Source organism: Micromys minutus, assembly GCF_963924665.1.
Source record: "Micromys minutus genome assembly, chromosome: 12".
Lineage (NCBI taxonomy): Eukaryota > Metazoa > Chordata > Mammalia > Rodentia > Muridae > Micromys > Micromys minutus.
In genome coordinates this window covers 58,367,091-58,382,809 of record NC_137981.1, presented here as the reverse complement: position 1 = coordinate 58,382,809, position 15,719 = coordinate 58,367,091, and the positions used below count along the sequence as shown (strand labels likewise).

Below are 15,719 nucleotides of genomic sequence, written 5' to 3'. Positions count from 1 at the left end.
TATAAACTTGACTATAAAGCTAATTTTCAATATCTTAAAAATAAGCTATCTTAAGACAAGTATGAACATGAATTAACAGTAAGATGACCTCCATGTTAAGTTTTGCATCTACTGACACTATATGAATTTGGACAAAACTCCCATATACCCTTTTGCTTTTACTGATCTGCAATGGCTGTTGCATTTATTTTCTTTAAGGTATAAGCAGTATAAACTATCCATATGATTAACAGAAATACAAATAAAATCATTAAATTTTAGTAAAAGAAACGTCTTAATGTCTGGACACTGATTACATACTGAAGAAGAATTCTTTAATTTTCATTATGTCCTAGCAGAAAGCAGTCTTTAGTGACGTCTGTCCGACTGTCCTCAACACTTTGCAGCAATGAGAACTCAAACAAGATGCACACAACTGCACAACCTCAGAAAGAAGAGTCACCCAGGCCACGGTAATATGTGCAGCAAGAATACATGTGCTCGCCTCGTCCAGAGTTTGAGAAATGCTGGACTCGGCGAAGCTTTACTATTCTAGTGCCCACACCATACTGCTCACATGCTCCTGGGACACCAGCAGAAACTGTGATTTAGGACTTGGTTTTCGGTGTAGAGTGGTTGGGACAGCTTTATGTAAGAACCACTACACTAAAAAGTAGGCCCACTGAAGGCTCAGTACTGGGACTTAGTGAACCCTTTGTAGAGCCTTAGCTTCATCTCACAGAAGAAAATTATCGCAAAACTCTGCGTCTGTTCCTTACTTGCTCTGTGGTTTTTTTCTCTCCCATGTGTGCTTACACACACACACACACACACACACACACACACAAACAGCTATTCTGTCCTTGACACCGTCGCTTTTCAAAACTCTGAGCTTTAAAAAAAAAAAAAATCTATTCTTCCCCACCCCCACCCCCAAGCACTCTGCCTCAGTCTTGCTTTGGCAACGGCAAACAAATTACTAATGTGTATTTCCTAAATTCCATCAATTTCCAGGAAAGTTCCCTCCATAACCTGTGTACTTCCAAAGTATGAAGGACTGTTTGTTAAATCCTTTAGTAATGTTAATACACAGACTCCGAGCCCGGCCTGCCCTCCGGAGAGCCAGTGTCTCCAGCCTCAGGCAGCTCCTCACCTCCACACTCCTCTATGATCTCCGCTATTGTGCTCGCTTCGTCTCCAGCCATTATCAGGATGTTCTTTAGACCGTCCAGAACCACCTGCACCACTTGGGAATCTTTCACTGACAGTAAGTTACAGAATGGTGGTATTACATTCTGTTGTACGAGGTACTCAACCTAGACAACACAGAGAACAAAGTTTTAATACATGTAATTCTCTCTCCGTCCAAAGACTGCAGCAGAGACAAAAGCATCCAGTAACTTATAAAAGTAGAAAGGCGCGCCCAGCACGGTGACAAGTCAGACGGTCACTCACTTGGTCTTTCCTGCCACTTATCGTTAAGTTGCTGATTGCCCAGGCAGCTTCCTTTTGTGTTCCGAAGTCCCCCTAACATGTAGAAACAAATTCACAAAATAAGTTCCTTATCAAAAGTCTGGGTTGTAATAAGTTAAGATAAATGATGAATTCACAGTACGACTGACCTTAGCGAGCTGATGAATAATCATAGGAATTAACCCAGCATCTATTACAGCTTGAACTTGCTGCTGATTGCCTGCTGTTATATTGGAAAGGAACCATACCGCTTCCTGTAGTGAACAAAATATGGAGCACTTATTGAAAAAATCTTTAATGTTTTTATTTTTCTCTTTAATATTTTAAATATTTGATAACAAAAACTCCTGAGAAGTTGAGAAGTTTCCCAAATCTAAAACGTGATTGGTTGTGGAAGACTGCCTTTTTAACTTCACTTACTATGGGTGTATGCGAGTCTGATGACTGCATATAAGGAAAGGGATGAGGTCTGGTTCTCTCCTTCCATCATGTGGTTGGTTCCAAAGCTCACTCAGGTTGTCAGGGTTACAGGGCAAGCATTTTACCTGCTACTTAGCCAATTCACACTTCTCATTAAAGTCAAGAGGAAGGAAGCTTCCACGCATGATGCTTGTGTGTGCACTAAGCCCAGTGTTTGTTTAATAATCTATAAGTCTACTTTAAGCTAAGTGTTATTCTAAGTAGTGGTGATACAGCAGCAAATGAAACAGACCCAAACCTTTTTCCACTGAGTTTTATCAGCTCATCTTGAAAGGCATACTCAAAGATTGGAATTTCCAAATACTTGTCAAAACTACTTCCACTACAAGATATTTAGCTTATTTTAAAGCATTACGTCAGGGGAGAAAGCTCAGTGAGTAATGTGCCTTCTACAAGAGCATGAGGACCTGACTCCAGCATCCATCTAAAGCCTGGGTCTGTGACACACATCTGCAACCAAGCAACGGGGAGGCAGAGACAGAGGATCTGTAATGCTCAGGTCCAATGAGAGCTGGAGAGATGGGCCCATGGTAAAGAGAATGAACCTTTCTCCGAAAACCAAGTCCAGCTCCTAGGGACCACTGGGCAGCTCACAATCACCTCCTGGACCACCAGCTCCAGGGAAGGCACTACTTTTGACATCTCTTAGTATCTGCATTTATACGCACATGCCCACCCATACACAGAATTAAAGATAATAAAAGTAATCTTTAACAATACAGCGTAGAGAACTGAGGAAGACAACTGACCCTGGCCCCGCACCCTCACTCCTGTAGATGCACAAAAACAGAGCTCTAACATTTTACTAAATGAAGGAACTTTAAAACATGCTATGTGAAACAAGTCAGAAAAACACTTAAGTACTTAACTACCTACTAGCCAATTAAAAATAAATTTGTATATATATCCAAAACCTTCAAAGAATAAATTCTTATGATCTTTGAAAGAAGGCATGACATCCTAAGGTCTATTCTATGTTGTAGAAAATTAAGTTATCTGATATTATTTTTAAATACCAATTATTTTTGTATACTGGCTAATAATTTAATAATGACCGACACTGCTCAACCTATTTAAACATAAATAGTCCCAGATATTCAGTATTCTTCACTCTGTAATGAGAGTAGGACTAAAGAAAGCCGAAGTTAAAACAACAGTAAGAGATTCACCTAGAGTGTCAAGACTCTGAATTAGAATAAACATCATAATAGCAACAAGAGAACCATCGCAGACAGGAGGACAAACAGTGTGTGCCTTTACCTTATTGATTTTTTCTTTCGGATGTGACAAGAGGTTTGGGAAGTGGGACAGGACATCGCAGTTGAGGACCACCTGGGTCTGCTCATCAGTGCCAGTCACTATGTTCCCAACTGCTCTGAGTGCCGCAGTCTGAGGAAGGAGGAAAATGCTTTAAGGATGTTTTAATAAAATTGTTGTTTCTGTCTTTTTCATTAACTCTTGAGATGATGTGAGGAACAAGAGGTTATCATTACAACAACGACATAGGCAAACCAAGCAATGACTTTTAAACAATAATTTCTTGTGGAAAATTATAGAACACCACAGAAAACTTGCAAGGAGTTTTTTAAATAGCAAATGCTAAAAGTCACGAAATCCCCATCTTTAAAACAGTTCTTTTTAAAAAAAATTATATTTTTATGTATGTGAGCACACTGTAGCTGTCTTCAGACACACTAGAAGAGGGCATCAGATCTCATTACAGATGGCTGTGAGTCACTATGTGGTTGCTGGGATTTGAACTCAGGACCTCTAGAAGAGCAGTCAGTGCTCTAACCACTGAGCCACCTCTCCAGCCCCCTTTAAAACAGTTCTTACTGTTATCACTGAACGGGTACCGTAGACTTTAATACTGTCCTGAATTAGCATGCACTATATGCGTCTACCATGTCATATATAGTCCTGCATTTAATCTATTTAATGTCATTCTGTGTCAGCATATGATGACGTCTTTATGCAGGAAGCCAGGTACAAACAAGATAAAATGAGGCCTGTCATTGGACAAGAAGGAAGGATGGGTGGGAATAAGGTTTTAGAAAGAGGGAAGAATGAGAGCAAGGGAAGGAGCAGGAAGAGCATGGAGGCAGATGTGGATATTTCTCTCTGTGCATCTCTGCATAGATACAGGTTGTTATTAATATTTAGTAAGTGATGGTTGTGTACGGGGTGATTTGTGCTGTCTAGGTGGGAAAACCATATCACATCAATTGAATCAGAGTCTACTGTGTGGGCCTGGAGCGGTAACAACCAGCGAGGGAACTGTGAGTGGGAGCAGCGTGGCGGTGTCACACTGGAGCGGCTCTCAGACCGCCTGGGTCAGAGTACTTGGAGGACAGCGTGGAGACGCTGAGACAAATTATTGTTAGCTCCATGTGGCACTATGGTGCCAGAACTAGCGTGGGAGTTCGTGCAGGAACCAGCTGCGGCCATATTTACTTTTTCTCAGTAAAAATGTGGTCGGGAAGTGTGACGGGCAGAACTAGTGACACCTGATCAGGAGTCAAGGTGTCCATCTAGGACACTGTCCCAGAGACCAGAGTTAGACCAGAGGCTCTAACGTCGTCCCAGTGACGACGTTAGAGCCTCAGCATTCAACAGAAGGGATGGAGAAGGAACGCAGGACACAGCAGAGGATGTAGGAGAGCGCAGGTATCAGACATGTACCACGCTGTCTCCTGACGGTACTAGGAAACACTTGTGGGCATCAGCACTTTTATTTCTGTCTGGTTAAAATGACAGTGGGATGCATACAGATCTATAATACACACACACAACTAAAACACTGACAAATTAAGAAAATAAATTTGGGTTCAAGAGAAGAGTTAGGGAACCCTGAGGTACATGCTGTTGGCTTAACTAAATATTGCTTATAGAAGGCTGATTGTGTGAATAATTTAATATGAAAAAACTCTAATACTTACTTGAACTTTGACTTCCTGGTGACTCAGAAGGGGCACGAGGAAGGGTACAACCCCTGAATCAATGACCATCTGTATTTGCTCATTTCCCCCATCTGTCAAGTAGGACAGTGCCCAAACAGTGTCTACAAGAATCTACAGGAAGGAAGAATGGGAAAAAGATATTTGAGGAGTTGTAACAGAAACAGTTTTTATTTTAACTTGGTGGTGAGGCATCCTTGTATTGATAGATATAAACCGATGTGTTTACCTGAGATCACACTTCATAAACTTGAGACAGAAGTCTAGGATGCTTCTATTCCAGTTTCTGACTTTTATGTACTTTATATACTAGCTAGATTAAAGGAAGGGGGGGCTGGGAAGTCAGCTTCACAAGCAAAAAGCTTGCAAGCCACATAAAGGTGGAAGGAGAGAACCAACTAGACAGTCATCCTTTGACGACCTCACAGGTGCAGAGCTCAGACATCCACATAACAGAGGCATAGTAATAATAAGTCGTTTGTTGTTATACAATAATAAATAAGACATTTTAAAACAAGCAGTAAATTCTCCCTAGGCCCAAAAGGTAGGTACTAAGATAACCGTGCTCTACTGTCTAGAAGATCTCTAGTCAATCACACATCTATTTACAATGTTTAAGTGTGTTCAGTGAAAGGACCTGCACACAGTAGCGTTCCCTCCCAGACCCCGGATTTCCACACCCAGACACCCACTTTCACAAAGAGATCTTTTATTATGTGGGGAAGAAAACTGGCTGATTTCTAACTCAGACAGCAAACAACAAGAGAAAAGGGTGGTGGGTGCCTCTGTTAACTACAGGAACTGCATCCAGACACAGAATTTGAACCATAGGTTAGATGGACATTCGGCATGATTGCGATGCTATAGGGAAGATCTGCAGTCCTGAATCTGCAAACACATGGTGAGAAACTAGAATAAACTGGAAATAGGCAGTCAACACATGGACTAGCTGTGCTGACTACAACCCTTTAAATACCCAGCAGAGCCCGAGCTTCCTGGGCTCTGAACAGGACAAAGTTCTGGAGCAGAACCCAGGTTCGTGAGGGCTGTGTCCTAACCCTCCTGAGGTGTCTATGTCCAACTCTGATTTTGGCAGCCCCATAATGAAAGTTGTACATTGGCTGTTCTTTGCCTTGGTCCTAAGGCTTTGAGCAGAAACAGACTTTGTTTAGAGGAGTGAGAGTTAAGTATACGTTTATTTTTACGGTGCCTTACTCAGGACTACATTTAACAAAATGCCTTGTTTACTTTGGAAGAAAAAGTTTTATGAAAATTGTTTTAGTTTGAATGTAGAATACTTTCATTAATTACAGCATTATTTTGGAAAATTCTTGAGTTTTAACTCAAATGCTTACCAATACCTACCAAAGTAAAGTGATATTCAGAGATAATTGTTGAGATCAGCTGACTTGCAGACATTTTGGGGGTATTCACATTTTAAGATTCCTTATTAATAAACAGCTTTGTCCTATTTCTAACTAAAAACTGTAACATTAATCTTTATACGTTTTTATTATATTATACCATGTTGTATTAACAAGCTCAGTTGCAAACAAACAAAATATTTTAACTATTTATTACAAAAAAGCCATAGTAGAATTTGTGGAAAATGCCCAAATGTGCAAATGACTTAAACCTACAGAGACAAAAACAGAGATGAAACACAAAAGAGTGAGTTCACGGATCACCACCCAGGGAAGCAGGGAGTAACACAAAGACTATGTGAACAACACAGGTGGCTACTAGAACAAAGCACATAAATATTGTATAAAATGATTAGAGTTAAGATTTAAAATCCCTTGTTGTATTAGGGGTTGAACACAGGGCTTTGTATATACTAAGTAATCACTTTACCACTGTGCAAAAACTTCCCTAGCAAAAACTTTCCAACCCACATCTGATAGAGGGCTAGTAATCCAATATATACAAAGAACTCAAGTAGTTAAGACTCCAGAGAATCAAACAATCCTATTTAAAAAATGGGGTACAGAGCTAAACAAAGAATTCTCAACTGAGGAATATCAAATGGCTGAGCAGCACCTAAGAAATGTTCAACATCCCTAGTCATCAGGGAAATGCAAATCAAAACAACCCTGAGATTCCACCTCACACCAGTCAGAATAGCTTAAATAAAAAACTCAGATGACAGCAGATGCTGGCGAGGATGTGGAGAAAGAGGAACACTCCTCCAATGTTGGTGGGCTTGTAAGCTGGTACAACTACTCTGGAAATTAGTCTGGCAGTTCCTCAGAAAATCGGATATAGTACTACCTGAAGACCCAGTTATTTCACTTCTGGGCATATACCCCAAAGATGCTCCAACATACAATAAGAACACATGCAGCACAATGTTCATAGCAGCCTTATTTATAATAGACAGAAGCTGGAAAGAACCCAAATGTCCTTCAGTAGATGAATGGATACAGAAATTGTAGTATATTTACACAATGGAGTACTACTCAGTTCTTAGAAACAATGACTTTATGAAATTCCTAGGAAAATGGATGCATCTAGAGAATATCATCCTGAGTGAGGTAACCCAATCACAAAAGAAAAGACATAATATGCAGTCACTGATAATTGAATACTACCCCAGAAAGCTCTGAATACCCCAGAAACAACTCACAGATCATATGAAGCTCAAAAAAAAGAAAGGCCAAAATTGGAAGCCTCAGTCCTTCGTAGAAAAAACAACAACAACAACAACAAGTGTATAGCACCCACTCAGAGTGGGGTACACCTAGACCTTAAATTATTAATAACTCAAGAGCTAAGAAGATGGCCTTGTGACAATTTTTGGTATTTAAAAATTATTATGTTTAATCTTTACACACCAAGAAAACTTTGACTATTTCCATGTTACATTTTGTTTTACATGTACTTTATGCTTATGATAACTAGTAAACTTCCAATGCATACTATCAAACCTTTTTAAAAAATCAAGTAATGACAAAAATATTCATATAGTTTTATGCAAAAAAAAAAGACTAAAATAAAAGGGCATAACTATACCAAATAAAGAAAATAGAAAGTAAAAGCTAACAAATCTGTTAAGAGAACAGTGGAATTTAGCTAAAAATCAATGCAAGACACTTCATAAAATTAAATTAATAAAAATATAATGTTCACCAAACAATCCTTTAATTGCCATTATAAAATAGACAATGTACAAGAAAAAATATCTCAAAAACTAACTGTTTGTACAGGTTTGTTACATTACTATCTTTTAGACATGGTGTTCTATGGCTGAGACTGGCTGTAATTCCTGATCCTCCTCAATTTGGAGGGGGCATTACGGGCATTATCTACCAATGTTCAGCAATTAGGAAGGAGAACAAATCAACAAAAACAAACAGCAGCTATAGCCTTGTAATATACACTGACCTGGATGCCCTGCTGGTTTCTAACCTGTGCATCCTTAGATGTGTGTGAAGGAAAGCCAAGCACGAGTGTGAAGAGCTTTCTGAGTCATCACGAAGTCACTGGTCACTACATACCAAGTCTCAGCAGATAACCTATGTGCTACGGATCAAGTTCCAAGTCTCACTAGTAAAACACGCTAGGTTGGTACCGGATGGTATGTAACACCAAACAGTTCACGAACACATTAAAAACAGGAGAAAGTTAGATACTCTAAAACCACACTTGCAAATTAATTATCACCACAGAGAAAACACAAGTTGGCCCTTCTGGTTCCTCCTGTGATTTAGTGGCTCACAACAGACCACCTAATTCCCCACAAAACCCTGTGTCCTCCCTCATTCCCACTGGTTGTCATCACACACAGCTTTAGGTCTGTCTTCTGCCTCTATCTATTGGGGTGTGTGTGTGTGTGTCCATATGCATCCTAAATCTGGTTTCTTTTCTCTTACCATACATATCGATCTAAGCATATGTCTCCCCACCCCCAACACTTTCCTAATCCTTAACTCAGCCAATTTTCTCCAGTGTCTACCAAAAATGTTCCACCAACCTGCATTCTCAACTGTGCAATCCCCTTACAGAGTGTAAGTCATGAATCCAGAATACAATTTTAACCACGTAGTCCTAGCTTTGCTATCAACAAGAGGCTATGTGGCTCTTCATATTTTATCCAAGGCCCTGTATGATCTACAATGTCATCCTATCCAATCTAAATTGTATGTGTCAAGAGGAGCTGGTGTAAGAACACTCTTCAGAATGAACTTTACTAACTTAAAAGGGACAAGAAAGTCTCACAGCCACACATGCAGTTGGCCTTAAAGTAGAAAAGCATTAGAAGAGGCAGAGAGAGCATAGTAGGCAGGCAACATAGTAGGACCTTCAACAAAGAGAGCCTCTCCTTCAACTCCCAAAGGAACCTCAGCAGGAACTTTAAAGGACACAAACCATGACAGAGGTCCCAAAGAAAGAGTCTTAAAAAATCTTCAGAACAAAGTGATTTTCTGATTCTTATAGGCTGCCAGAAGGGTGGGCAGACTTCCTATCTTGTGAGCCGGTGTGGTAGGACCTATGCATACAGGCAGGCTTAGGTAGAACCATAAACTTACCCTGCAGCTGCTAGAGACAACAGCAGAGCGCTTCCTTACCAACTGTCTACTGGGGTGGTGGGTAGGGGCTTGAGACACAGCAGGTGCCAGCCAGTCCTTTGCTGTAAAGGAGTACAGAAGAGGGCGTGACCTGATTCCAGGGAGAAAGAGAGGCTGCTGGCAGCTCTGTGATCTAACACACCTCCTTAAACTGCTTTGCTGGTTCTGCATCCCTTGCTTCCAAGCTTCAACAAGAAATGTCTTAGGGCTGAATGTTAGCACTTTTTCAAAATCACGACTTTGCCTGACCTCTCATACAATGCCCATGCTTTCGGCAGTCTGTCAGAGTCTGTGACCCTGGAGGTGTGCTGGAACAGACCATCACAGCAACAACTAGTTCTAGTCGAGGCTTTCCTTGGCCGTCCCTATTAGTACTGTCTCTACTTCAGCCTATTATGAAAAGAAAACAGCTCTTCTTATATAAAACTTCCTCACTACAAGTCATACATTTTCTCAGCAGTCTGTTACAAATATCAGTGCCCATGTGTCACACATACAAATGTGTCTATCACTTACCCACCCAAAAACCTTCTATAGGCTTCACTCATTACCAGGCAAAACCCCAAAGTTTTTAAGCATAGAAGCCAAGACTGCAGATAAATTCCATATAAGGCTTTGAGTCACTACCTACTTGTATGCTCTAAAATCCTCCATGTATTCAAGATCTCAATACACTTCCTAGTGTTCCTCAAATGATATTCAACCGGTAAGAAAACCACTCACACAACTCCAGGACTGATGGACACCGGACTGACTGTCTCTCTCATACTTTCCTTCTCCTGACAGTGCATGCTTTTGTATGCTTTGTTTTGTCCCGAAACAAGCTCTCAATTAACTCCCGGTCCTTCTCCCAAGTGTTCAGATTACAAGTGCACACACTACTCATGGTTTTTATACTGTTCACTTCAAATGTTACTTCCTTGGTGATACTTTGCTCATTTGGTTACATTGGTTTGGCATGGATTTTGAGACAAGGTTTCTGTGTGTAGTCCTCACTGGATGATTTGTTAAAATTTGCCAAATAAAATCATGTGTGCCTCCAGTGAGCACTTTGGTTACTCTCTCTTACACACTCACACCATGTGTCTGAGATCATATCATAGACTTGGCATCAATTCTGTCGTGGCAATTATTTATTATTGTATGACCATAGTGGCTTATAAACATTTATCATTTTGTAAATATCAACTTTTAAAAACACTGAAACAGTTCCCTCAAAATTGTGGGGACAAGTTCTAAAACCCCACAAGCATGCCTAAGACAGTGTGTGTGTGTGTGTGTGTGTGTGTGTGTGTGTGTGTGTGTGTGTGTGTGTGTTTGGTATTTTTAGGGCAGGTTGTTCAATACAGGGTTTCTCTGCGTAGCCCTGGCTGGCCTCAAACTCAGATATCCACCTGCCTCTGCCTCCCCAGTGCTGAGATTAAAGACATGTGCCACGCCAGCTTAGCTATACCATTTTCTTAGACATAGATCTCTGTGATAGTTCAATTATAAGTTAAGCAGATTAAAACATTAAAATAATTGATAAAATAGCACAATTATAGCCATATACTATAAATTTAAAACATTGGTAATTTACTGACGTTTTTCTTTTAACATTTTAAGACTGTAGTTGACTACAGGTGACTGAAATTTGTTGGGGTTGGATTTATGTGTTGTGTATTCATTCATACACTGAGTTCTGTGCCCCAAGATCAGACTGTAGTTGGGACATGGGCACATGCTTCCCAATACCTTCTCACTTGTTAATAGTATGTGTGAGCCTGTGACAGGACAGGAAAGAGAGGAAGGTGAGACCTGACATTAACCAGGGGGCACTCAGGTAAGGACCAGAGAAGGAAGAAAAGGGGAGGGAGGTGGCGATTAGTTGAGCTGAACCATGAGCACATGGCCAAGAAGAAAAGTTTGCACTGAAGACAGATGACGACAGTAGAAGCTGCCCAGCAGGTACTAACTTGGTAAGTAACGGGTGGGTTTAACTGTGGAAGGATTGCTGTAGCTCAGAACCTGCCCAGCATAGTGCTGACAGCTTTATTAATAAATTACACTGTTTCTGTATCATTTTCTTGGGAGCAGAATGGGCAAAAGTGGGGCAGAGAAACCCCTCAAAAAATTGTGGAAAGTGAAATCACAGAGAAACTGCTGTCCTTAATCACTCCGAGGATCAAGAAAACTACATCTCTACTGACAAAAGATTAAAAAAATAGAAATTACATCGATCTGATTTAAACTTATTCTCATTCTCCAACCCCACTCCATGCACACGTGTACAAGCACGCCCTCGCACACACACTCACTCACTCTCACACACACTTTCTCTCTCTCACACACACATACTTCTTCATGATCCCTCACACACACTCACACACACACACACACACACACACACTCTCTCTCTCTCTCTCTCTCTCTCTCTCTCTCTCTCTCTCTCTCTCACACACACACACACACACACACACACACACACTTCCTCGTGGTCCCATCAAGAGTGAAATCCCCACACTTTACTCACATTTATGTCCGTGTGGTAGATGAGGACACACAAAGCTGGCAAAATCTGAGAAAAAAAGATAGGTAGTGACACTGGAGTGGATGGACATGTTTTTGTAAAAGCAGTCGTGACACAGAAAGCAGTAATTACTTAACACATTGTCAACATTTTGAGTATTTTTAAGAAGAATAAAAATTAATAAACTCAATCTGAAAAACCAAAAAGTGTATTTATTTTAAATGTCTAATTAAAAGAGTCAAATAAATCTGACAGGGATTAATACTCCTTAAGAGAACTTCAATGACTCCCAGAAACATCATGTATGACATAGCATGTCAGGTGAGCAGAATGGAGATGTCACACACACACGTGGATAGTTCAGAGAAATTACTTTCCACAGTTACCATCTACGTTTTCATTCAGTAAGCTGCTTGAGTAAAAGAGCTTTAGTCAAGAGAACTGCACAGTACGAGGTAAAGGGCTTGTTGCCCCAAGTCCTAACGGACCCTTTACAAATTTACAGCAAATGAGAAATGGCTCCCAGGGACTCACACTCTCAGTGTGGTAACAAAAGGTGCAAACACTGGACAAAGACACAGATTATTCACTCTATAGTCAAGTAAATAAAGGTCTTACAGGTTTTTAAAAATTTAGCATATACCACATTTCCAAGAACATCAACTTTTTCAGAAATCCATGGGCTGAATGCAGCCACCCAAATTACTTGCATACTTGTTAGCATAAGGAACCCATAAGGCAGAATTACAAAACTGGCTTCTTCCCATTTTTCTTATATGAAATTTTCTCTCTTCATGAAAGGTCACTAAAAATAAGCATGAAGACGGACAGACATTCCTTCTGCTGCTGAACAAGGTTCAATGTTGACACGTGTACAGTGTGTTATACTTAAAAACACAAGAACCTTTGTACTGTTAACAAAGTCAGAATATGTTCATCATATCCCTGTGCAAGAACACCTAAGGCATAAATGGGGAAACAAACCATCGCCTTACAATTCTGCATTTACCTCCTGAACAGTCTCCATAGGCGGTGGGGGGTCTTTATTCCTGCAGAGATTGACAATGACCCATGTGACGTTCCGAAGGAAGGTGATGGGAATGGAGGGATTGATGAAGGACAGAAGAGGTTTGACAACTCCCAGTGATATGACATAATCTCTACATTGAGGACCATCACCTACAGAAATGAAAATTGTATTTAAAAAAAAATCACAGTCAGGATGAGAGAGTCTGAAATGTGTGCAATGGCTCATGCTGGGACACTGAGGCCCTATGTTTCCTCACCAATCGGACATCAATTGCTTCCTGTGGTTCTGATTTGGGGAACACAAATTTAACCACTACTGACACAAATGACACATCCTTTTATGCCTTTTACCTTAAGTGTCACCTTAGGAGTTTATGAATACAGTCAACTCACATGAAATTCAGAGGAAACATAGTGTGTAATGGCTATGCCAATGTGAGAAAAAGTTCATTTAAGATCCTCAACTAAAGCCTTTCAAGCCTAAATTCAACTTACCTATAATGTTTCCCAAAGCCCACACTGCTTGTTCACAAACATTCTGATGTGGGGAATGGAGGAGTCGCAGAAAAAGTGGTACTGCATCTGTATGTAAGGAATAATGGGTTATCTAATATATCCACAGATCTCAACCAGGTACCTTACTAAAATATTCAAGAGTCAGATGCACACTAAAATTGTCCAATTACAGTTCACTGCACAAAGTTAGCATGAATACATAAAAGTAGTATCAGTACTTTTAACTTGGAAATACTTGAGCAATACAGCATCAAACAGAACCTAAAGCATGCTACTATGCCATTAACTTACACACACACACACACACACACACAATCTTCCCTGTAATTTATTTTTAAAACGTAGTATTCTTAAAGCATAATACTTACTTTCAATGTACTTCCAATGCCTAAGCAGTATTAACCAGAACTAATTAATCAGATTCACTAAATAATTTAAAGCAATTGTATTTATTATTCTTTCTGTCATATATATGTTGGGTGTTCTGCCTACATCTATATATGTCTGTGCACCCCAAGTACCTGTGAAGGCGAGAAGAGGGTGTCCAGTTTCTAAAGCTACAGTTAGAGTTGGCTGTGAGCTACCATCTGTATGCTGGAAATGGAGCCCCAGTCTCCTGAAACAGCAACCAATGTTCTCAGCTGTGGAGCCGTCTCTAGTCTGTAACTTTCTTACTGTTACACCTTACACTCACCTTCACTTTTCCTTAAACTTCTGCTCTATGCTAGCTCTACACTATTTAGCTCTACTTCACACTAGATACTTAACTTGACCTTTTGATTACGAGTAATTCACACTTCTCCTGCTACAATTGGCTTCACATGCTCATCACCCCTCCAAGAGCTCTCCTGTGTCTAGCAATCAGCAGCCACTTACTCTTCTGTTTTCAGTTCCCCAAACCACAATCATTAGAAACGTGCCTTTTCTATGTGCGGACTTGTCTATTCTGGACATTTCAGAAATGAAATCACATCGCATGTGATTTTTTTTTTAAATATCTGGCATCCTTCACTTCATACTTTCAAGTTCATCCATTTCATGGCTTTATTCTTCGGGATTGTTAAGTAATAGTTCCATATATTTTACTGACCCATTAATAGTGAATTCTGAGGAACTATGACTGGATGCCCTGTGAGCATCATACATGCTTTCTCTCCCTCCCACTTCATCTAGGAGCAGAACTGGGGACACATGGCCAACTCAGGCATAACTTTAACAAAACTAATACTCAAGGCATTTTTAATTTCCATCACTGATAGATTCAGTTTAAAATGAAAACAATAAAAAATAAAATGCTATACAGTTAACTTTACCTTCATGTTCACTACTAGAACACCAAACTGGAAAAGGGTTTAAGAGCTGTAGTGATTTCAGCCACAAAATCATAGTAACTTACTTGAAGTAAGCAAGGAATGGGGCACACACCTTTAATCCCAGCACTGAGAAGGCAGAGGCAGGCTGAACTCTGAGTTTAAGGCCAGCCTGGTTTACATAAAAAGTTTCAGATCAGCCAAGGCTACATAGTAAGAACCTGTTTCACAATTAAAAAAAAAAAATATTAACCAATGTGTGTGAGCCAGTTGTAAAACACCTGTAATGCCCATACTCAGGATGCTGAGGCAGGAGTATCCTGAGTTTAAGGTCAGGCTGGAAATACACAGAAAGCTCAGAGACCAGAACTGGTTACATGGCAAGAACCCTCCTCACCGAGCCCTACTGCACAAAACTATATGCTGTAACATGAAAGGCCTAAGCTCCTCACCATTTTTAGAAGGTACTAAAAGCAAGATATCTCAAGTCCTGTTACTAGGATATGTCTCTACCCAGAAACATAAAAGTCTACTCTCTCTTCTGTTCCAAAATTACAATTATTCTGTAACAGTTTAATAATACTGAAAAGATTTAAAAAATAATTAAAGTAACATAAGAGTTTATACCCATTTCAAAATATTCTAAGATAAAATTCAGCTTTTAGCATAAACCTACTGTAATCATCCTTAAAGAGAAGACTTGACTTACTAGACTGTACGACAGCTTGAGTCTGCGCAGAAGTCCCTGACGCTATGTTAGTGAGTGCCCAGGCAGCTTCGAACTGTAATGAAGGACTGTTAGGAAAAACAAAATTATACGTTAGACATGTAGCCACCATGGTAACTTGAGAGCCTCAACTACCCCAGGTGCCCCTTGAGTTTCACTTCGCTATCCCAG

At 40.1% G+C, this 15,719-nt stretch overlaps 1 protein-coding gene across 1 annotated transcript in view; it reads right to left on the bottom strand.

The window, feature by feature from the left end:
- The window catches only part of KPNA3 (karyopherin subunit alpha 3), a 65,286-nt gene that overhangs the window by 3,682 nt on the left and 45,885 nt on the right, over positions 1 to 15,719 (bottom strand). Inside the window, exons 7-15 of the mRNA XM_080926942.1 lie at positions 15,531 to 15,616; positions 13,491 to 13,577; positions 12,976 to 13,145; positions 11,970 to 12,014; positions 4,872 to 5,003; positions 3,193 to 3,321; positions 1,602 to 1,706; positions 1,435 to 1,506; positions 1,133 to 1,295 (exon numbers count right to left, since the gene is read on the bottom strand). Of these exons, the coding sequence (XP_080783068.1) occupies positions 1,133 to 1,295; positions 1,435 to 1,506; positions 1,602 to 1,706; positions 3,193 to 3,321; positions 4,872 to 5,003; positions 11,970 to 12,014; positions 12,976 to 13,145; positions 13,491 to 13,577; positions 15,531 to 15,616 (989 nt within the window). The remainder of the gene's footprint in view (positions 1 to 1,132; positions 1,296 to 1,434; positions 1,507 to 1,601; positions 1,707 to 3,192; positions 3,322 to 4,871; positions 5,004 to 11,969; positions 12,015 to 12,975; positions 13,146 to 13,490; positions 13,578 to 15,530; positions 15,617 to 15,719) is intronic.